Source organism: Pseudonaja textilis, chromosome 2 (genome assembly GCF_049901715.1).
Source record: "Pseudonaja textilis isolate UNSWEBS1 chromosome 2, rPseTex1.2, whole genome shotgun sequence".
NCBI classification, from domain to species: domain Eukaryota; kingdom Metazoa; phylum Chordata; class Lepidosauria; order Squamata; family Elapidae; genus Pseudonaja; species Pseudonaja textilis.
Window position 1 is genome coordinate 171,373,909 of NC_141991.1, and position 22,233 is coordinate 171,396,141.

The 22,233-nt window shown below is 40.5% G+C and overlaps 1 protein-coding gene across 3 annotated transcripts in view; it reads left to right on the plus strand.

The window, feature by feature from the left end:
• Positions 1-8,577, plus strand: part of TMEM38B (transmembrane protein 38B) — a 33,174-nt gene extending 24,597 nt beyond the window's left edge. For all 3 annotated transcript variants that reach the window (XM_026718549.2, XM_026718550.2, XM_087926466.1), the window contains exons 5-6: positions 4,879-4,996; positions 6,469-8,577. In XM_026718549.2, the coding sequence (XP_026574334.1) occupies positions 4,879-4,996; positions 6,469-6,684 (334 nt within the window). In that variant the 3' untranslated portion in view covers positions 6,685-8,577. The remainder of the gene's footprint in view (positions 1-4,878; positions 4,997-6,468) is intronic.
• Positions 8,578-22,233: the final 13,656 nt, after the last annotated feature.

Below are 22,233 nucleotides of genomic sequence, written 5' to 3' on the forward strand. Positions count from 1 at the left end.
TGACCACGGAATGCTGTGTGAGGATTGGCTGTAAATATGTTTTTTTCAGTGCTGTTGTAACTGCCAAAGGTTGCTAAACAAATGGTTGTATGTTGAGGATTAAGAGAGACTGGACCAGTCCCATAACTGGCTAATAAATAACTAAGAAAAGTGTGAAGAGTTGGATAGAGAAGCAGAACAAGATTGACAGAATCCTGGTGAGGACATTTTTATTGGGATCTTGGAATCCTAGGGGACAGTCACTTAAATATGAGCCAGCAATGTGGTGCAGCTGCCAAAAAAGCCAACACAGTCCTAAGCTGCATTAACAGAGGAATAAAATAAAGATCATGTAAAGTGTTAATACCGCTTCATAATGCCTTGGTCAAACCATACTTGGAATACTGCATCAAGTTTTGGTCGCCACAAGGTAAAGATGTTGAGACTCTAGAATGAGTGCAGAGAAGAGCAACAAAGATGATTAGGGGACCGGAGGCTAAAAAAGAACGGTTGCTGGAACTGGGTATGTCTAGTTTAATGAAAAGAAGGACTGGGGGAGACATGATGGCAGTGTTCCAATATCTCAGGGGCTGCCCCAAAGAAGAGGGAGTCAAGCTATTCTCCAAAGCACCTGGGTGTAGGACGAGAAGCAGTGGGTGGGAACTAAGGAGAGAAGCAACCTAGAACTAAGGAGGAATTTCCTGACTGTTAGAACAATTAATCGGTGGAACAACTTGCCTCCAGAAGTTGTGAAGAGATTGGACAATAATTTGTCTGAAATGGTATAGGGTTTCCTGCCTGAGCCGGGGCTGGACTAGAAGACCTCCACAGTCCCTTCCAACTCTTGTCATTCTGTACTCTGAATTTACTTTGAGTATAAATTTTAAGGGCCAGATAAATTGCAACCTAAAGTACTATAGAAACTTGCTGCTGGACTGGTAAATCCCTTTATGCGTTATCATTAAGAAACTGAAGAATGGGTGAAATGCCAGTTGATAGGAGAAGAGGAAATATTTTCTGTTGATATCTTCAAAAGAATAAAAAGTATCAGGAAGTCTACACACTAGTTGGCCAGACTCACCATATTTCATTTTTATATTGGGTAAGCCTCTTAAAGGAGAGAATGCCGTAGACATTTGGTATGATAATTAACTAGATCAATATAGCTGGCTTAGAAATTGTATTTGAAGCCTGCTTAGCAATGCTTCCTCATCGGACTAGACTACCAAGTGAGAGGCCACAAGGTTCACCATTGGGCCTTACATTCCTTGCTACTATTAATGACTTGGCTAAAGAGGTGGAAGGAAAGCTAATCAGTTCTGTGGGTTGTACAAAACTGGATAGGATGACTCATGCTTCCGAAATAAAATTAATAATGAGCTGAGTTAGAGAAATAGGAAGAAAATAAGAACATGAAATTTAAGAAGTGCATTCACAGCTGTTTTGCTGTGCTTTCCTCCAGTTTGATGTTGATGGAAACTACACCACACTCAGAAGTATGTCCCTCATTGGCATTTGGGACAGGGCATGCTGTGCTGCAGTCTGCAGAGTTTGTATGTGAAGTGGCATGTAGTGAGGAAGTGGATCCTCAGGAGGGAGGGATGTAGTCCAGGGGAGTAACAGGCAACTCCGCTCAGATATCCTATATGAGAGAAAGAGGGTGAAGACAGCCCTTCGCTAATAGTTCTCAGCGTATACTGCGTATGCAGAGATAGTAGAGTTCTCAGTCTGGCAAGGTCTTTTGTCTATAGGTGTGAAACAATAAATAACTCAATTTGGAAGAATTACCACATATCATTCTTGGGTTTTGGCTTGATAACATGTAAGATGCTGTAAGATTCAGTTTCCCCTGACTGAAATTTTTAAAATTTCTAACATTGGGAAAACCCACTACCATTGTAAGGTCTGAATACTCTATCCAATTGTGTTCTTCTATTGTTTTCCAAAGGACTAATGATCCATCACCCTAACAACTACTCTCTTAATTTTAACATAATAGTTGCTTGGATTTGTGCAATCCAGAAGTGCAACCCATGTGGTGTTTTTTTTAGAGTCAGAGTTCAAGAAAGAGATTCTGATATTCATGAGAGATATTGGGCATATCCACACAATTTCTCCAGAACAAACAGTTAATCTGCCAACTAGCTGATCTAGTGATCATTAGATTTGATTTATTCTCCATAGCACCTGAGGGCAGGACAAGCATATTAGAGGTAGATTCAATTTGGAAATGAGGCATTTCCTGACGGTGAGAACGATTAATCAATGGGATAGCTTGCTTCCTAGAGCTGTGGGTGTTCCATCATTGAAGGTTTTCAAGAAAAAAATAGACAACCATTTGTCCAGGATGATGTAAGGACTCCTGCCTTGGGCAGGGTATTGGACTGAAACAGGGACTAAGAAATGGTGATCCAAGAACCTTATCTGAAACTAAGTTCAGTGAAGAAGGATTGAAGGATCTGGCTTGAATGTACAGCCACGAGAAGACTGAGGGGAAACGTGAGGTGTAGTCTTATACGTGAGGTGTAGTCTGAGGGGTAGTCTTATTCATTTTACTTTATTCTATTGAATTTGAAATCTCAATTATTCTGAGCAGCTTACAATTAAAAGAAAAGAAATAAGTAAAGGAAAAAGAAACTACAGCTGACTAGAAGACCAACTCTATAATAGATTTAAGTCACAGGAAGGCACATTCTAATGGAAGGCTAATGGTAAGAACAATTTGACAGTAGAAGCTGTTACCTAGAGAAATGGTGGACTCCCTCTCTTTGGATGAGAGGCGGGAGAGCCAGTGGTCACAGCTACTCGATTTTCAATTCTTGTTCAGAGCTGGGAGTTGGCCTCTGTGGCTAAATGGCTCCTTCTAACTTTTACAGGAGTGATATTAATGTGCTGTGAGAAACCCATTCGTAGCACACAGGGCATACTGCTTGAGTTGCAGCATCCAGCTTGGCCTCGCAGAAGCAAAATTGAGAACATTAAATTGCTTCCACTTTTATTTCTGCCATAGTAAGTCAGAGCTGTAACTGGCTGGCCGGCCACAGCCTACTGCTGGAAGAGGTAAATGAACTCACGGTGGGCATTTTAAGGTCCCCTTGCCCTGTCTGTCTGACTTCCTGATGAGCTTTTTTGTGGAAATGATTATTTTGAAAACAGGGCTGTGACTTCCAGTGTGATAAAAGCAGCAGGGGCATTGAAGCACTTAGGCACCCTGCTTCCATGGCACTATCCTTGGTAATAAAGAATGACAAGAGAGAAACAGAGAAATTCAAGCAGATTTGTTGCCAGGTAGAGAAGAAAAGAATACAGTATGCTTGGGCGTATGAGCTGAATCCTTCAGCTATGATGAAAATTATAATTTCTGTCAGTTGAATTTACCACAGATGTGTGTTTTTTTTTTCTGTTTTAAAAATATATGCTGGCCAAGAAAAAACAGCTTTAAATATTTACAGGCAACCATGTAAAGCTGATGAAAAAATAAATATTTATAAAGAGCTCATTTTGTTGCAATATTATGGATTCAAGGCATTGTTTTGTGGATTTTCTTTTTTGTAGACGTATTGTTTTTATTTGCAACGTTGTCGGTATGTGTGTATGTGCTATTTGATGTAGATGGCTCAGAGTTGCAATTATGCGAGTTGGGTAGCTGTATACTGTAATTCTAATAAACACAACAAATTTAATAGGATGTTAAAAAGAATTTTACCTCATGCAGATACAGAACCCAGCAATTTAGTGTTGATTTAAATGTAATCTTAAATCATGGATGTGATTGTTAAAGATGTTGCAGAGCCACAGAACCTAGCATGGTTCAAAATAGGTTGGGACTGCTGGATGTTAGTTCCCTATTCCTACTCCAAAGCATGGCATAATCAAGTAAATTGAAACCAAGCTCAACACCACATAAACTCATTGAGACAGATTGCACATTTCTGATATTAAAAAAAAAAAGTCTAGGATATCTCAGCAAGTGAGTCCTCTTGTATGTTTTAAGACAGTGGCCCCCAACCTTTTGGGCATCAAGAATTGATTCCATGAAGAAAGGTTTTTTTCCCCGTGGACCAGAGGGTCATGGTTTTGCATATTGCCTTCATCCTCCGGATTGGGCTTCACTTGTTTGCACGGCCTGGTTGCTGGCATGCCGTGTCCTGGTGCCAGTCCATGGACCGGGGGTTGGGGACCCGTTTTAACATTTTTTCTCGTTCCTACATGTCTGGAATACCTGATCAGTACCACAAGAAGCAGGCCTTTTAGCACATCTGCTTCCAAGTGATTAATTTACCTCCTTATCTTAATCTGCAAGAGAAGATTCCATAAATAAGTTGTTTTATCATTCCTTTAGGATTTTTTTTTACAGATTCTATTTTTATTATAAGTTTTTAATTATTAAATTTAATTCTACCCAATTGATGCGTCTCTTTAAACATGTTCTATTGCCTGGTGTAGAATAGAAGTCTCACAAGTAGTATGTATATTATTTAATACTCTACATTTTAATAGAGGGTTTTTTTAAAAAAAAAAACCTGAAGAGAAATTAAAACAACTCCAGTGTATTATTAGAAGAGAGGTCCATGCTGAATTTCTTCTTTTCTTTCTTAATAGCATAGCATAAGAGAACCAAGCGTCTTAGATGATAATACCATATTTTCTTGGGCATTAAGTGTTATTGGGATCAGTTGGGCCTAACTCCTTGCTGCATTAAAAATTCAACAAACATAATTTGAATTGCCAGCCAGCTAATGAGCATTGCTCCCTATAAACAAGTTAACTGATTAAATGTCTGAAGGAAGCCCTGTTAATGATCCTTGGTATTAACAGCAATGATGAGTGAATATGTATTTTGAGAATAGAGAATTGGAAAATACACCTTGCCTTTTCTATGTTCCTTTTTCCCCCCAGTCCCGTGAAAGTAAGTTTGATAGGAGCAGTGCTCTTCACAATGCAGTGCAACTTTTATCTTCCAATAACAAAGAACAATCTCATGTTGCTTTATACCATGTTTTTGGTGGTCACAAAGGTAAGTTTTTCTGGTTTCTATGGAAGTGTGTTCAACATACTTTTTATCATGTTACAATAATATCTATTAGGCACATGCATGTGGCAGATATGATAGTTTGAACATTAAATAATAATACTAATATGATCCTTTCCAGCTTTGATTGTATATGTCAGCCTTTTTCAGTCCGGTACCCTCCAGATGTGTTGAACTGTAGCTGTCATCATTCTAGTTCACATATATTTTCTGCATCTGTCTTCTATTAGGACCTAAAGAATAAAAGGGAAACCAGTCAGGAACGTGTGAGAAAATCATCACTTCCATCACTTTAATTTGAGACAATTGGGCATTCTAGGGAGTGGTTCACAGATGTATTGTAGGATTATTGCACACTATTTCTGTTCACTGCCAAACCAACTATATCTCCCCCTAATGGCAATTCATGTGATTGTCATATCTTGGCTTTGTTTTTATCATTACAACTGGGATCCCTGTGACAACATCTGCTAAAGATTGGGCTAGCTTTTCCATATGCATGAACAGTGCCCCTCTGTAAATGTACTTTACTTTTGTATTGGACTGTACCACAAGGATTGACCACTTGACCACAAGCCAAGGTTGGACAGAATCCATTTTATGCATATTTCCTTTTGCCAGAATCAGGTCATGTTCCCCACCACCACCCGGTCCCCCTCCAACCGTTATTTATCTTCTTTTCCTTGGAAAGGCAGAACTAATAGGGAAATGTTTAAAATTCCTCCTTGGGAAGAAAATACCTTCAATACCAGAATGTATCATTAGCGTGTCTGCTTCTTCGTTCATTCCACCAGCTCAACAGAACGTTGAAAAGAAATTATGTCAAGGGAGTCAGAACTCTTGTCTATCAGCAGGATAAATTTTGGAAAACCAAACAGAATGGGCCCCAATTTAGCACTGAGGAAGAAACTGGCAAAAGAAAGACCATTTTTGAAAAGATGACTTGAGAACTCAGGGAAAATTATTCCGGAATTAATTTGTCCAAAATCATTATGGGAGAGGCAAGTGAGCAGTGGCTGAAAATGTTGCTGACTGCTTTAATCTAAACCTTTCTTTTGTCTTTTTCCTAAACAAGTGATCCAGAGTATTCAATGTGCCTTCCAGTGTGCACATATACCCAAATACAAGTTTGTATATGACATAAGGGAAGAGCAAAGGAACACAACCACCCACATTACTTTGTTACACAGGAGAAAATATAGTTTCTTCCTGTGGTTTATTGCTGCCAAAAAGATGGGAAAGAATTCCAGAACTGTACTCTGTGTGCTTTCCCCACTTTGTTTATTAAAACTCTGCTGAATTTCAAGAAAAGTGGGGGTAAAAGTATTATAATAAATACACTGGTCACTTTAATTGGCCCAAAGGTTTGCATTGAGTTGTTGGAAAGGTATTATTTAGGCTGGCTTTATCCAGTTTTAGTTGCAGAGCTGATGCCCTTGCTGTGTGTTTTCTTGCAGATAAACATGATGGTGACAGGATGCACAACTTCTCCATTTGCTTCCCTGGAGGAAACAATGGGTCGCCTCTTTTTTGGCCAGAAGAAGCCAACTGATTCACAAGCTGTGAATGAGATCAAAGGACCCTTAAATGGCATCTCCTCACCCTGTGCCTGTCTTCTTGATGGAGAGAAGAGTGAGGCAGTCCAAAAGAAGCATTCAAAGAAAACTGAATAAGAACCTCAACAGTGCTGAGGACAGCCAAAACGGCTTGCTTGTGTGTGCCCATAAAAATGTAGTATTTCTCTTTCTTTCCAAATGATGTGAAATGACAATTGTGCATGAGGTAATTTCTGTGACAAGAGGATAGCTGCACTGGTCCTTCAGAGAAGTTTTCAGCACAAACAACAGTTCAGTGAAGCTCTTATATTGCCCATGAACTGCTCTGATTGTTTACGGCAGCAGTTCCTGTCCTGCTGTCATTTGGACATTTTAGGATGACAGTTCCCATAATTTTTAGCCACCACAGCCCTGAGGGTACCAGATGAGAGAAAGCTTGACTAATTCCTGCCCTATGGTCTGTGTAGCTTCCGAAGTTGGCTATGTTTTTTAAACTAAAAGTCATAGTTGAATAAGATGCATCATGTCAATTGTTTTTCTAATTAAATTTATTCAGTTTAGATGGCTGACCGTCTCACTATAGTGACTGGGAAACTAACCATATTTACAATCAAAATACAAACAACACAAAGCATCACAGAACATAAAAGAATGATAAAGATACTGTGATCAAATACTGTGAGTTTACTCATTTTTAATCGTTTTTTATTTAAGAAAATAATGCCTAACATAAAATTTGTCAAAGTATTTTCTCCCTTTTTTTCTCATAGTGGCAATATGTAAGAACCAGATTTTAGAGTATGGTTCATCCAAAGTTGGGCACTTTTAAAAAGCAATGGGAGAGGCTTCACAATATGTATGTTTGGTCTGTATGTTTCTTATTGCTTCCTTATGACTGAACTGATACGTTTTTCTTTGACAAAATATGCTCTTTCAATATTTCAATTTACAAATTTTTTTTTTAGGGTTTGTGGGATGTATACTTTTCTGATATTTGTACCTGTTAATTTTAGATATACTAATGCCTGATTTGGAAGCACAAATTCTTAAGTGTTTGCACTTGGCTTGCATCACAAACTAATTTATATATTTTTCCACCAATTTTTCATACTAAATTTTAAAATGTTTGAATGTTAAATGATTTGTAGATACCTCTGCTGGATTCTTGTGCAGGGCAATGACATTTTCTTGAGACCAAAATTCATATGCAATGTAACTTTGAGCCACTCTTTATAATTTTGAAAATGAGTATTATTTGGAATCTTATCTGAGATTAAAAAAAAGTCAAGACAGGGATTTACAGCTCACCTGCCAGGAAGGTTGGTGAGAATTGCAGGGAAATCTCCTTTTCGCTGATCACCTAACAGCCTATAATGCACAGTCAGTGGCCTACCCTTGTCTCAATCAAGCTGCCTCCATTTCTTTGGTTAATATTTTTCATAAGCATTTTCAGGCTAACATTTGTAATCTTTTATAAACTACTAAAAATTTATATCCAGGTTAAAAATGAAACAGAAAATGGATTTTTTAAAAAAAGAATAACAACTATTTGTCATATCATTTAGGGCAGTTTTCACTCTAGATCTTCTATTGTAGAAGATTAGATCAAGAATGCCCAAAAAGTGAATTAAAATGTCCTTGTAGTGTTATTTTGAACTTGGTTTGTACTGTACATACTTGGAAAATACTTGAGTTGGACGCCAGCAGCCAATGTGCTTCAGAGGTTTATGAGACTTTTTTTAATGCATGCTGGTAAAATCACTGATGTCTTTGTATGGTTGGGCTGAGCTTTTTGATTGGTATGATTAGTGTTGATGCTTTTTAGTCCAAGATTTTTTTGTGAAATGCCTTTGGTACTCTTGTCAACAGGCTCACAGTAATTACAGTGTAGGCTTTATAGCATACATAAATGTGAAAATGTATTTAAAAATGACTGTAAAATACTTAGAAGATGGTGTGCCTTGCATTTGAATTGAGCATTTTAAAAACCTGCTATTAAACAATGGAAACAGTTTGGCTCTCAGTGTGCTAATAATATAATCAGCAAATACATGGACATGAAAAGTTCAGTGGCTAACACATTCTCCTTTTTCACCCAGAAAAGCCTATGTTCTTTCTCTATAGCAGGGGTCGCCAACCTTTTGGACCTCAGGGACCACCAAACTTGTAATTTTAAATCCCGGGGACCAATAATATGAATTTTGACTGACGGTGGCTTGCTGACAGTGGGAGAGAGAGAGATCTGATCTAACCTCTCTCTCTCCCTCATACACACACAAACACACAGAGGCAGGGGTGGGATTCTAATTTCTTAATAACCGGTTCTTGGGTGTGGCCTAATTTGTGAGTGCAGCTTGTTGGTCATGTGACTGGCTAGGCATGGCTTGTATGTAAGTATTATAAATATTTATGTAAATATTGAATTTTTTATATATAAAAAGAGCAGCTTTTACCCAAAATCAGGCAAAGCAGGCAGGCAGTTGCTCACAGAATCAGATTCACTTAGAGATCTATCTGAGTCTGTCACATAAAATTTGCTAGCAAGCAAACTCACAAAATTAACACACAACACACCAGGTATATAAATATTAATTTTTTTATTTACAAAAGAGCAAAAGCAGGCAGGTAGATTGAGTTGCTCACAGATTCACTTAGAGATTTGTGGTTTTGCCATCGGCTAGTTGAGTCTGCACTGCTTTAGTCCTAAGGAAGGTTTGGCTCTGCTTAAAAGCAGAGTTGAAGATTTAAAGATTAGCTAGAAAGCAAGAAATCCAACGATTTCCTGCTTTCTAGCTAATCTAAATCTCCCAGCACAGCAGAACAGCTGATGATCGGAAAAGGGAAAAATAGCAACTTAGCTGGCAAGTTTGCCAGGTAAGGAGTGAGTGGGCAGGGAGGGTTCCCATGGAACATGTGGGTGACGCAGCCTTGTGTTCCCAGGCAGCCTGGTAATTTTTTTGGGGGGCGGGTGCTCTGGGGGTGACATTTCTCTGCAGACCAAAATTTTCTTGCGGACAGTTGGCGACTGCTGCTCTACAGGACCTGAAGCACATTTTGTTCCATTTAGAATATTTGCATTTGCTTATTTTTAATTGAAATGGCAATTAAACCTTGAAAAATTTGGATTTGTTTTATACATGGATGAGACTACTAGGGCTTATAATAGGTTGTGAGAATAATCTTGAGAGACAGGAGGAAGAGCTACAATTTGGACAACAGTACTTTAATCGGCTTGGTTTTCGTTTCCTGGCCCGGCCTATTTTGAAAGGCCATTCATCAGGATAAACTTTGGTAAGTCATTCTGTCTTGCTGCCAGGAAAAAAAAACACCTCTACATGGATATTTCCCTGAAATCACCAAGAACTGAAGAAGACTTTTAACATTTTTATATCGTAGAACATTTCAGCTAGCCTAGACTATGAGAAGTGTGGGACTGAATTCTCTTTGACTGACCAGTTTGATTGCTCTGAACATTTATTCAGCGCCCAATGGAGTATTGGTAACAAACATCGCTGCAATCTAACCACAAGGCATTTATCTTGAGATGTGGAATAAGAATGGTAGCAGGCAGAAATTTCTGTCATGCCTTCTCCGGTTCTGGTCTCTATATTGATGGGGAAGTCAACATTGAGATCTACCACTAAACATTTGGTTCATCTCTGGAATCTGAAGAAGGCAAAAGATCTATATTCTGCCCCATTATTTTTGTATTTTTGACACTGAACCTTGCATCAAGTAAATCTTTTTTCATAATTTCATGCATGAGTGAAGCTCAAGAGCCAAATATGAAGAACAAGCTGAGTGATATTACTTAATTTTTCTCTTTCTGACTTCTAAACAGATGCTAAATTCAGAATTCTGGATTTACAGTAAGCAAGGAAGAAATACACACACACACACACACACACACACACACACACACACACACACAAATAAATAAATAGAAATTTTGGGTCTTTGGTTTTCCATGTGATTTCCAATTTTCCATGTCATTTCAAAATCACCCTATGTATAAATGAAACAATACTCGATACCTGTATTTAGCACACTGTTTGCATTAACATTTGATAGGCCACATTTTACTTTGCCCATCATTGGTGTCATTTTGCTAAATAATTGGATAAAAGCCTATTCTGTACACATTGGAGGGGATTTCAAAGACCAATGATCTGTTTATCCCTGGATTACTTTTTTTTTTTTAATAAAAGGCCATGTCAATAGATGTTGAATGAAAGCAAAGGAAAAGTCAGTTTTGAGTCCTTATTCTTTATTTCAAAAGTTTAACGTCCATGCAATTCTCTGCCTTTAGGCAACTGCATTTTCCCTCTCCTGCTAGTATAAGAAATCATGACCTTGGGAGTGAGAAAAGAGGGCCTTTGATTGGAACAGCCAATCTCAGTGAGCTTAAATACGAGGGCAGAAACTTTGAATTGTTCTGAGGGAAGAAAAAGATTATTTTTCAAGAGTAATGCTCACACCAGCCTATTGAACTGAACAGCTGGGATGCTGTGGTCTGGACTTTACTTGTGTCAGGCTGTTTTTCCTTCATTTCTAGCACTACCCGTATAGTATTAAACTACCCATTTTTTAATCTCCATTTATGAGACAGCCACTTAAGCACTTGATTTTGCTCTTTTGGGGTCAGCTGTGAGTCTTAAACCTGAGATCAGAGGTAACCAACCTTGGCAACTAAGACTTATGGACTGCAACTCCCAGAATTGCTCAGACAGGACGGGGAATTCTGGAAGCTAAAGTTCACAAGCTTAAAGTTGCCAAGGTGGGACACTCCTGCCTTTGAAGATGTTATGTATGTATGTATGTATGTATGTATGTATGTATGCATGCATGCATGCATGCATGCATGCATGTATGCATGCATACATACATGTATGTATATATACATGGTTTTGTAGATTTTCACACATACAGGTATGCAGGTCTTGGCATGTTCGGGTCTTTTCCCGTGTAAGATTGAGAGTATCTTGGCGACGTTTTGACGAGGTCATCGAAACGTTTCCAAGATGCTCTCAATCTTACACGGGAAAAGACCCGAACACGCCAAGACCTGCATATATATAAATATATACACATTTTCATCCTTTTTTAAAGAATAAATGTCTGTTTCAATCTGCCTGTGTTATTTCTTATTTATGTCACCGTAGGTACTTTTATGAGGCTGACTGAGGCAGTAGACGTTTAAGGAGTACGCTTGCTTATTGTGTGTTTCGCTTTACAACATTTCACTGTTGTAAAGCTGCCATTTCCAACAAAATCTCAGACTGCCTTGTTTTTAAAATATGGTGAAGCTCATCTCAAGCGGACATGGAAGCCCATCCTTCTGTTCCCTCTCGCTATATGAGATGTAAAAGGCCAGCTTCTGAGAAATGGAGAGTGTGGCTATTTGCTAGGTTTCTTTTAGCAGAGTTGAACCGAATATAAAATAATTCCTTCCCCCAGAAGGAATTTCCCCAGTATGGAATAACATCTTTAACCAAATAATCACATGGGGAGATCCACTTTGGTGTGGTTCAAGGTAACCTAGGATGGCTAGGAAGCAGGCATGGACAAATCAGTTCTGAAATGTTGCCCAGAAAACTCCCATAACATCATGAATCTGACTCAAAGGCACATACAGAGACGTACAGTAATGGACTCTGACAATATTTCTTAGGCTTTGGTTCTCTGGGGCACATTCCTCACTCACTTGGGTTTTCTGCTTTTGATGTTTTTTTACTCCAATCCCAATATTCTTTATATTCTTCCAAATCTAGGATGAAGATGTGCTACTGTTTTAAAATTTAGGTAATTCTCACTTAAACCACCACAACTGAGCCCAGAATTTCCATCATCATTATGGTTATTAAGCAGGGCACCACATAATCCAAGTCATTTTTACAATGGCCATAAAGGGAGTCACCATGAGGAAACTATCACTGGTACAAAGTGCTATTTGGTGTGCTAAAATCTTGCCTTTTTTATTGCCCTGTGAGATAATTGCTGGATCTTTCTTTGCTAGTTTGGGGTAAGTGTATGCGAAGTAGCATTGGCAGAGAAGATGAGAAGAATACACACCAAAGAATCAAAGAATTAGAATGGAGCTGGAAAGGGACCTTGGAGGTCTTCTAGTCCAGCTCCTTGCTCAAGCAGGAGACCCTATACCATTTCAGATAATATTTTTTTTTAAAAAAAAAAAACCTTCCAGTGATGAAGGACCCACTTCTGCATGCAAGCTGTTCCACTGGTTAATTGTTCTCACTGTTAGGAAGTTTCTTCTTAATTCCAGGTTGCTCCTTGATTAGTTTCCATCCATTGTTTCTTGTCTTGCTTTCTGGTGCTTTGGAAAAAATAAGTTGACCCCCTTCTTATTTGTGGCAGCCCCTCAAATACTGGAATACTGCTATCATGTCAACCCTACTCCTTCTTTTCTCTAAACTAGCTATACCCAATTCCTGCAACCGTTATTCATGTTTTTTTTTTTTTTTGTCTCCAGGCCTTTAATCATTTCAGATTTTTCATTCACCCTTCAGATTTTTACTGATCTGGAAACAGCACCTGATAGGCCGACAAAAAAAAAAAAAAGAGAGGGTGGGGGGAAGGATGATGACTCTTCAGCTGCCGGTAATTCAGAGATTTCTTTGCCAATAAACACACAGGAAGCCTAGGTCTCCAAAACCTCTTGAAAGATTTCCGCACCTCATGTTTCAAGGCCGTGGATTGATGGAAACCTGAAAGGTCTACCCTACACTCCAGCTGCCCTTCTGCAATTTTGAGGCTATATAGCAGGGGTGTCCAACCTGGGCAACTTTAAGACTTGTGGACTTCAACTCCCAGAATGCCTCAGCCAGCATAGCAGGGGTGTCCAACCTTGGCAACTTTAAGACTTGTGGACTTCAACTCCCAGAATTCCTCAGCCAGCATAGCAGGGGTGTCCAACCTTGGCAACTTTAAGACTTGTGGACTTCAACTCCCAGAATTCCTCAGCCAGCATAGCAGGGGTGTCCAACCTTGGCAACTTGAAGACTTGTGGACTTCAACTCCCAGAATTCCTCAGCCAGCATAGCAGGGTGTCCAACCTTGGCAACTTGAAGACTTGTGGACTTCAACTCCCAGAATTCCTCAGCCAGCATAGCAGGTGTCCAACCTTGGCAACTTTAAGACTTGTGGACTTCAACTCCCAGAATTTGCTGGCTGAGGAATTCTGGAGTTGAAGTCCACAAGTCTTAAAGTTGCCAAGGTTGGACACCCCTGCTATATAGCTAGGCTGCCAGAAGCACTATAAAGTGGTATATAAGTCTAAGTGCTATTGCTATCCCTGACCCAACCATAAGCTATAGAAGGTGAAGGGGCAGCACGAGAATGCCTTTATTGCCTATTCTACTCATGTAAATTTTCATTCATGAGACTGCCTTGTAGTGTTTAGCCTCATAAGCAAACTAGAGCTTTTCTTTCTCTCTTTCCCCCCTCCCCCCCCTGTTTTTCCAGCATGTGTTTGTAAGCCCATATGGACCTGCTGAGGATCCAGCTGGAAGATTGGCCTCGCCTGCTGTATGGCTCCTGGCACATTCCTTCACACATTATCTCTCTGGGAAGGCTTTGGAATAAGGCAGGATTAAAAGAAGAGGTGGGAGGGGAAGATCATTGGCAATTTTTGGGTTAAACTGCTCCTGTAATTTATCTAGGATGCTGATTTTAGGGATTGAAGTGGTATTCCTCCCATTTTTGTCCAAAGTTGTCAAGGCAGAAGCTGTTTTTCGGTTCATTCTTTTTATCTCTTCAGTTTAGAGAGTCCAGTCACACTTTACATTAAATGTGTGATTACTTCCAGTACACTGGGAATCCTTTTAAAATAGAACCAGTGGCACAGAAAAAAGATCAGGATCAAAGGTATTGACGTTATATTGCAATTTAAGGATACATATAATCATATACAAACCCATCCTCATTCATTCTTCCTTCTCATTTTTTTGGATATAATATCGTTCCTTTTTTGAGGTGTGAAGTTTTAAGCTTTTAAGATAGCTTTTAAATAAAGGGAACACAAAAATAAGACATCCTAGATCTGAATGAATGAAATATTCTTATTAAATACTTTGTTCATTACATAGTTGAATGTGCTGACAACAAAATCACACAAAAATTATCAATGGAAATCAAATTTAGCAACCCATGGAGGTCTGGATTTGGAGTTACACACAAAATTAAAGTGGAAAAAAACACTACAGGCTGATCCAACTTTGATGTAATGTCCTTAAAACAAGTCAAAATGAGGCTCAGTAGTGTGTGTGGCCTCCATGTGCCTGTATGACCTCCCTACAATGCCTGAGCGTGCTCCTGATGAGGTGGCAGATGGTCTCCTGAGGGATCTCCTCCCACACCTGGACTAAAGCATCCCCCAACTCCTGGACAGTCTGTGGTGCAATGTGGCATTGGTGGATGGAGCAAGACATGATGTCCCAGATGTGCTCAATTGGATTCAGGTCTGGGGAACGGGCAGGCCAGTCCATAGCATCAATGCCTTTGTCTTGCAGGAACTGCTGACACACTCTAGCCACCCGAGGTCTAGCATTGTCTTGCATTAGGAGGAACCCAGGGCCAACCAGCATATGGTCTCACAAGGGGTCTCACAAGGGGTCTGAGAATCTCATCTCGGTACCTAATGGCAGTCAGGCTACTTCTGGCAAGCACATGGAGGGCTATGCGGCCCCCTAAAGAAATCCCACCTCACACCAGTACTGATCCACTGCCAAACCGGTCATGCTGGAGGATGTTGCAGGCAGAAGAACATTCTCCACAGTGTCTCCAGAACCTGTCACATCTGCTCAGTGTGAACCTGCTTTCATCTGTGAAGAGCACAGGGCACCAGTGGCGAATGTGCCAACCTTGGTGTTCTCTGGCAAATGCCAAACGTCCTGCATGGTGTTGGGCTGTAAACACAACCCCCACCTGTGGACGTCGGGCCCTCATACCACCCTCATGGTCTGTTTCTGACCATTTGAGCAGCCACATGCACATTTGTGGCCCGCTGCAGGTCATTTTGCAGGGCTCTGGCTGTGTTCCTCCTGTCTCTCCTTGCACAAAGGCAGAGGTAGCGGTCCTGATGCTGAATTGTTACCCTCCTACGGCCTCCTCCACATCTCCTGATGTACTAGCCTGTCTCCTGGTAGCGCCTCCATGCTCTGGACACTACGCTGACAGACACAGCAAACTTTCTTGCCACAGCTCGCATTGATATGCCATCCTGGATGAGCTGCACTACCTGAACCACTTGTGTGGGTTGTAGACTCCGTCTCATGCTACCACTAGAGTGACAGCACCACCAGCATTCAAAAGTGACCAAACATCAGCCAGAAAGCATAGGAATTGAGAAGTGGTCTGTGGTCACCACTCCTTTATTGGGGATGTCTTGCTAACTGCCTATGCTTTCCACCTGTTGTCTACTCCATTTGCACAACAGGATGTGAAATGGATTGTCAATTAGTATTGCTACCTAAGTGGACAGTTTGATTTCATAGAAGTGTGATTGACTTGGAGTTACATTGTGTTGTTTAAGTGTTCCCTTTATTTTTTTGAGCAGTGTATATAGATAGGAATTTAGTGTTGCAATTAAATAGTGTTTCAGGAAGTCACAAAATCTGTATTTTAAAACAATAATTCCTTTAAAAATCATATATTTAAATGCATTGTTACAAAATCCATACCATTGTAGAAAGTTAGCACCCACCCTCTCCAAGAAGAATGAAATATTTTAGGAAATATTAAAAAGGCAGAATATATTTCCCTGGATGAGAAATGGAGAAACATGTTTTTTTAAGAGGCAGGATGCAGACTCACTCTTCATAGCCCAGGTCAGATGTCAGCACTTCAGAGATAAAGAGCTTACTGAGTTCTAGGTAGCTCTATTCATAGGCAAAATACTGCAGGCAGAAATCCATTAAAGACAGGATATTTTGAAATTCCCTGCAGCAAGTCTAAACAAAGGTAGGATTACCCCTCAGCTACAAATAGGAATTGCTCAACAAGCCCCTTCATTGCATCAGCCCAACCTTCAACCAAACTTAGCTCAAACTCCTAGGATTTGTACATGGCCCCATGGGAGACTGACACTAGCCAATAGAATACATGTACATACACAGGAACAGGAAGGTCAAGGGCAAAGCCCAAGAGAAGGTATAAATACCCGCCATTCTCAACTCTATGTGGTCAGCTACACCAGAACCATGGGCTTGGTGGTTCTGCTTTGTTATTAACCATCTTTCCAATCAGCCTCCATGTTTCCAGTGTCTTTCTCTCAGCTGGAACTGAACCAGATGGATATTTCTTCCAATACTATTTTTAAACAAGTTTTAATATATTATAAAATATATTCTATTTTACAAAAATGGCTTGTGTAAAGTATGGCTTGACTTTATTTGCCCAGAGTAAAACAAGACAAAGGTAGCAGACAGGCTGGCAAGCTATGTGAAATAATTTTTTAACATTTCAAGGAATTTTTTTCTAACTTATATAGTCAGATAACTATTTTGAAAAATTAACACTATCTCAAAAATTGGAAAACGTGGAAGAAAAAAAAAGTTTAAAAACACATTGGCAAAAAAAATCCTTTAATATGAACATTGGCCTGATTTTTACTTGAATCTTGTCCCTGAGGTTTTTGTCATGCAGCCGATAAAGCAAGCAAACAAATCAACTAACCTGGTTCTCAAGCCATTTTCAAGTAAAAGCTGAGGTGAGTAATTCCTTTTCCTCCTAATTACTACTCTCCAGATCATTTTAAAGACATAGGAAGACACTGCTAGTCATGGACAACCGTACCCAGGAACTGGAGCTGTATACATGCCTTTGGTTTAGATTTTCAAAATGGATAGTTATAAACATATAAACACAGATGCAGGGATGAGTGATAATCAGAAAATTTCCAGGCTTTATAAGAATGGAAAATTTTAAAAAATAATATAGAAGGTGGCAATGGCAAATAGTTTCTGTATCATGCTCAGCCAACTGCATGAATATGTCCATGCTAAGTCAACAGGCACTTGAAGGTGACTTTATTTTACTCTTATTATGACCAGCTGGGAATAAAACAGTTCAGTAGCATAATAGAATAGCTTCTGGCTAGGCATGAAGCCCAACACAGCTGGATTCTCGCAGAGGCAATGTGGACGGATGCCAGCATGATGTCAAGCAGCTACAATTGTTACAATTCTCATACCATATCAAATTTGATTGGATTATATTCTCTTTCTATACAAGAGATTGTATACAAAACATGTCTTTTAAAAAAAGTTTTATATGTTGCTCTTATATGGGATTCCTTCATCCTATGAAAGAGATGGGAGCCCCTACAGATTCTTACCTAAAAGGTAAAAATCAAGTTCATTTCTGCTCATTTGAGCAGTTTCCAACTAAGTAGGTCCTCTCATACATTTGCTACATTCCATTGGTACATCTCCCATAAGAGAAGTGATTTATAGGTTTTGATGGCATGTCCGCAGACCAAGGAGTACAGTAGCCAATGAAGAGTGCGGGCTCACCAGGAAGGAGGTCTCTGATAGGCTGCTGTTCCACCTTACTCCTTAGCCCCACCCTTTGCCCTAGGAGCTTGGATGAGGCCTTGAACCTGTCAATCTGTTGCCCGCCCAGTCATTTACAGGCTGCATTTAGGCCGTAGCATGTGGCTCATGGGCCATAGTTTGCCAATTCCTGATCTATGTCAACAATGGGCAGCCATATTGGCAGTAGCTAGAATCTCTGAACAATATTAAAATCCACTCAGGCAGACAATTTGGCCTCTCATGCTGATAAGTCTTTTTGATAGTCTTCTGCTGATAGTCTTCTCTGTTGAAGTCAACAGAGGTGGAGGGATAAGACACCACCTATCCCTAATTTACAATGCAATCATTTTACCTATTCCAAGAAGATTCCACACTTCTGTTTCAGGTGACCCTGAAGCCACAGATAAAACCCCAACTAACCACAAATGCTCTCAGAGAATATTAAGACCGGTTCACTGCAAAGGAAACAGCAACGCCCCCTCGAGCTGGAAACGACTAGCATGCATGTACAGGGGAAACCTTTACCTTTACAATAAATAATTTTGCATGGTGAATGAGAGTAGTTGCTAATGTCAGCAAGCTGAATACAGGCTGTCTTTTATATATCACATAAAACAATAACACTGGAGAATTACATTTGCAAGAATCGACACTCTGCCAAAGGGCTCTTCAAAACTCAGAAACATTTAAAGAAATTAACAATTTCTGGGACAGAAAAAGGGCATCTGGGTATTAATTACATTTACATCCAGCAACAATACTTTTCAGATCAGTGTTTCTTCTCTTGGCATCAGAAAGCCCATGGCAGACGAGTCCGATGAGAACATTTCTGATCCATCACTTTCAGAGATGAAATTCCAATTCTCTGAAGTCCACTTTCTCTTTCAGAATGAGGCTCCACTCTTCTTCTTTTGCAGGGCAATGCCCTTTGTAACAAAATAAAAAAGAAAAGTAGGAAACAGGCTTGAAGAGAAATCTTTATTGAGTCCTATGTTTTGAAATGCTTGCGGCTCTGGCTTTTCATAAAGAAAAATAAAAGAAGCATTTTGATTTAAGGATTGGTTTTGTGCTTGCTTCTTTAAGGAACACTGTTCTTTGACAATTTTGATTCTGGCAGAGAACAACTGCTCGGTTGTCTCCCAATCCGTGATCTAACGCCAGTGTGCAGTAGCATAAAGCTATAACTCGCCATCCCAAACAGTTTTATTACCAGACAGGTAATACCACCACGGTTTGCAAAAAGAACTTTTCACCACCCCTCTTCTTCCCTGCAGAGGTGTCCAAAGCACACCCCAGTGGGCTGCCACACACGGGCTACAAACTAGGTAATCCTAAAGAGAATACATCCCAAATGTTTCCAACCACAGGCTGTGGTTCTACTCCAAAGGCATATTAAGCCATAATTACTTTAACTCAAAATTCATTTAAGTGGATTTACTAAAGTATGGTTACTCTGAGTTCAATAGGCTGTGCAAACTCAGAAAAAGGTTTTAGTTTTCCTTGATCAGCAGCAGAGCATCCAAATTCTGTGGAAGTGGCCAAGAAAGAACCAGGAACCATTATCATATACTAGATATTATTGTGTCCTAATTTGAGTTAGATTTGTTTCTATTTAAAAAGTTATATCCTTGCAATTGGCATTTAAACTCTTGCCATTCCAACCTTGAGATCTACTGTAAAATTTTTAACTACCACAATCCTGAATATCCTTGTCATCAATACACTAACCTGCCTTTTAAAAGCTGCCTTAATATAAAAATGCACCTGTTCCTTACCCTCTCCAAACTCTTTAGCTCCCCAATGAAGAATCGCTCCAAATGAGGAATCCTTGGTGCTCTCTGAACTTGTTTTCTTGCACAAGTTTCATTACCCAAACTAAGTAAAAACCACCAGCAGAAGTGATGATGTTACCTGGTTAGGGTAATGAAACATCTGCAGGAAAACAGAGATCACCAAGGACCCCCTCATTTCAGCCCTAAGCTACCATACAAATATTTTCCTTTATTGAGACCGCTCTAAATTTTGAAACCCTCTTCTTCTCAGGCCATTGCACGCGTGCGGAGAAAGGCGTTATTTCGGCCCATTTTCAAATTATTATGAAATTGCTAAAGGAAGAAGACGGCGCCATAGGATCGAGCTATAAGCCAAGGAGCGAAATAGACTTATCATCCCCGGGAACAAAACGCCGGGAAACTCTGTCACCGAAAGAGTGGCGACCTGCCAAAATAGACTGCTCCTTCCCTCACCGGTTTCGTGGTGAGGGGTTTAATTTACAGCCGCCGGCGGTGTCGGCGAGCAAGGTTGTGACTCGGTAAAACAGTAGTATTAGCAGCCGCCACAAGCGAGGCGCGCTCTTTTACACCGTCGGCGATTCCCGACGCCGTGCAACGCCAGCGGGGGCACGGGTGCGCCTCAGGCGATCTCTCGGCTGGCACCAAGCGGGCAGGAGCTTTGCGCTCCCAGCAGGAAACTTAAAAAAAAAAAAAGAGAGAGAGAGTTTGATAACCTGATCCCCGTTGGGGCGCGCTCGGCTTGGCTCCTCCGGAGGGAGCCCACGTGGTCCTCTGAGCTTTTCCACGCCTCCAGCGGAGGGAGGCCTTCTTCCCGCCTTTCCCACCCCGACCGCTCCCCTTCTTGCCGGCAGGTGGCTCTTTCCGACCGCTGCTGTTCAACACGCCGCTTGAATGGCGTGACGCGCGCCAGGCCCCAAGAAGCACTTGCACGCGCAAATGCTTTCTCTCTTCCCCTTCCCCCTTTTTCTCAAGCAAGCGTGTAAATACAATCCCGCGGAGCTGCGCTCCACTCGATTCCCCCACACCCCCCTTTACGTCTCCTTTCGGGCTCGGGGACTTCGCTTCTCGCTGGCTCTCCCTCTGCAAGGAGTAGTAATTACTCTTTGGACCTTCGCGGCTCTGACTTGCAGCCTCCGAGACCCTTTGTTCTTCTCAAAGTGTCAGGACGCCGTAACTCCCTCTGCAGGACAAGGGTTGCCGTTACACTGATTGACCCCGTTTATACTTGGAGGCAGGCCAGACCCTCGAGAGGGTTGCTTGGTTTTGGCTTAGAGTCTGCCGAAATTCCAGCCCTTTGTGGCTTATAAAACCTGGTATTTATGCTTGGCGTAGGAAGTGAACTTAGCTAGTCGTAGCTAAACAAATAATGGTTACTCGGACCATTTCTTGACAGGGCATGCTACCACTTTATCCTATAGGAAGCAGATATACCCCACCTTATGCTCCTTGGGGACATAACTTAAGATTTAAGGCAGCAGGTTAAGGAAAGGGTTGTGTGTTTCTGTCGGAACAAAGGTGCAAAATCTTGGTAAGAGGCTTTGCAGTGCACATGGGAGTGCAAATGAAGCCTTGAACCATTAAAACGGCTGCCTTGAGGGGTTCCCTTAGAGCAGGGGGGTCAAACTCACAGTGTCACATTGCCATCACGTGACAATTTGCAATGGTTTTTCCTTTGCAGAGCTGGGACGGGCATGGCCTGTGTGACACATCCAGCCTGCGGGTTGCCAGTTTGACATCCCTGCAGTGGATCTCTGCACACGTGGGCATGTGTAACCATTTTGTCTATGGAGATCCAGGTCATGGTTGTCTGAAAGATACTTATTCAAAAGACAACCAGACCTCCGTTTTTCCTGAAGGAAGACATTTTGCTACTCATCCAAGAAGCCTCTTCAATTCTGAGGAATCATTCTTAATACATCTTAATACAGAAGATTCTTAAAGTGAATACCGGTATAAAGATAAAAACAGAGACTTTGCATCGAGGGAAAGGGATAAAGAATTTTTTTAAAAAAATGGAACTTTGAGGTTATATATGTGGATGGTAGCAAGATTATGCACAAAAATGGAAGGACACTTTGATTCCCTCAATGGATGAATGGCTGCAAAAGTTAATAGACGTAGCAGAGATGGCTAAATTGATGGCTTTGATTAAAGGAAAGAACAGAGTTTTGTTTTTGCTTGGAAAATGAATTTGGACTATGTGTTGGTGGTGGGAAAAAAAGTAAAATTTTGATTTTGGGCGTTGCTGATTAGATAGGCTTGTTATTATAAAAATGACAAGTATATATATATTATAAAAGAAAAAATTAAGTTTTCATGTT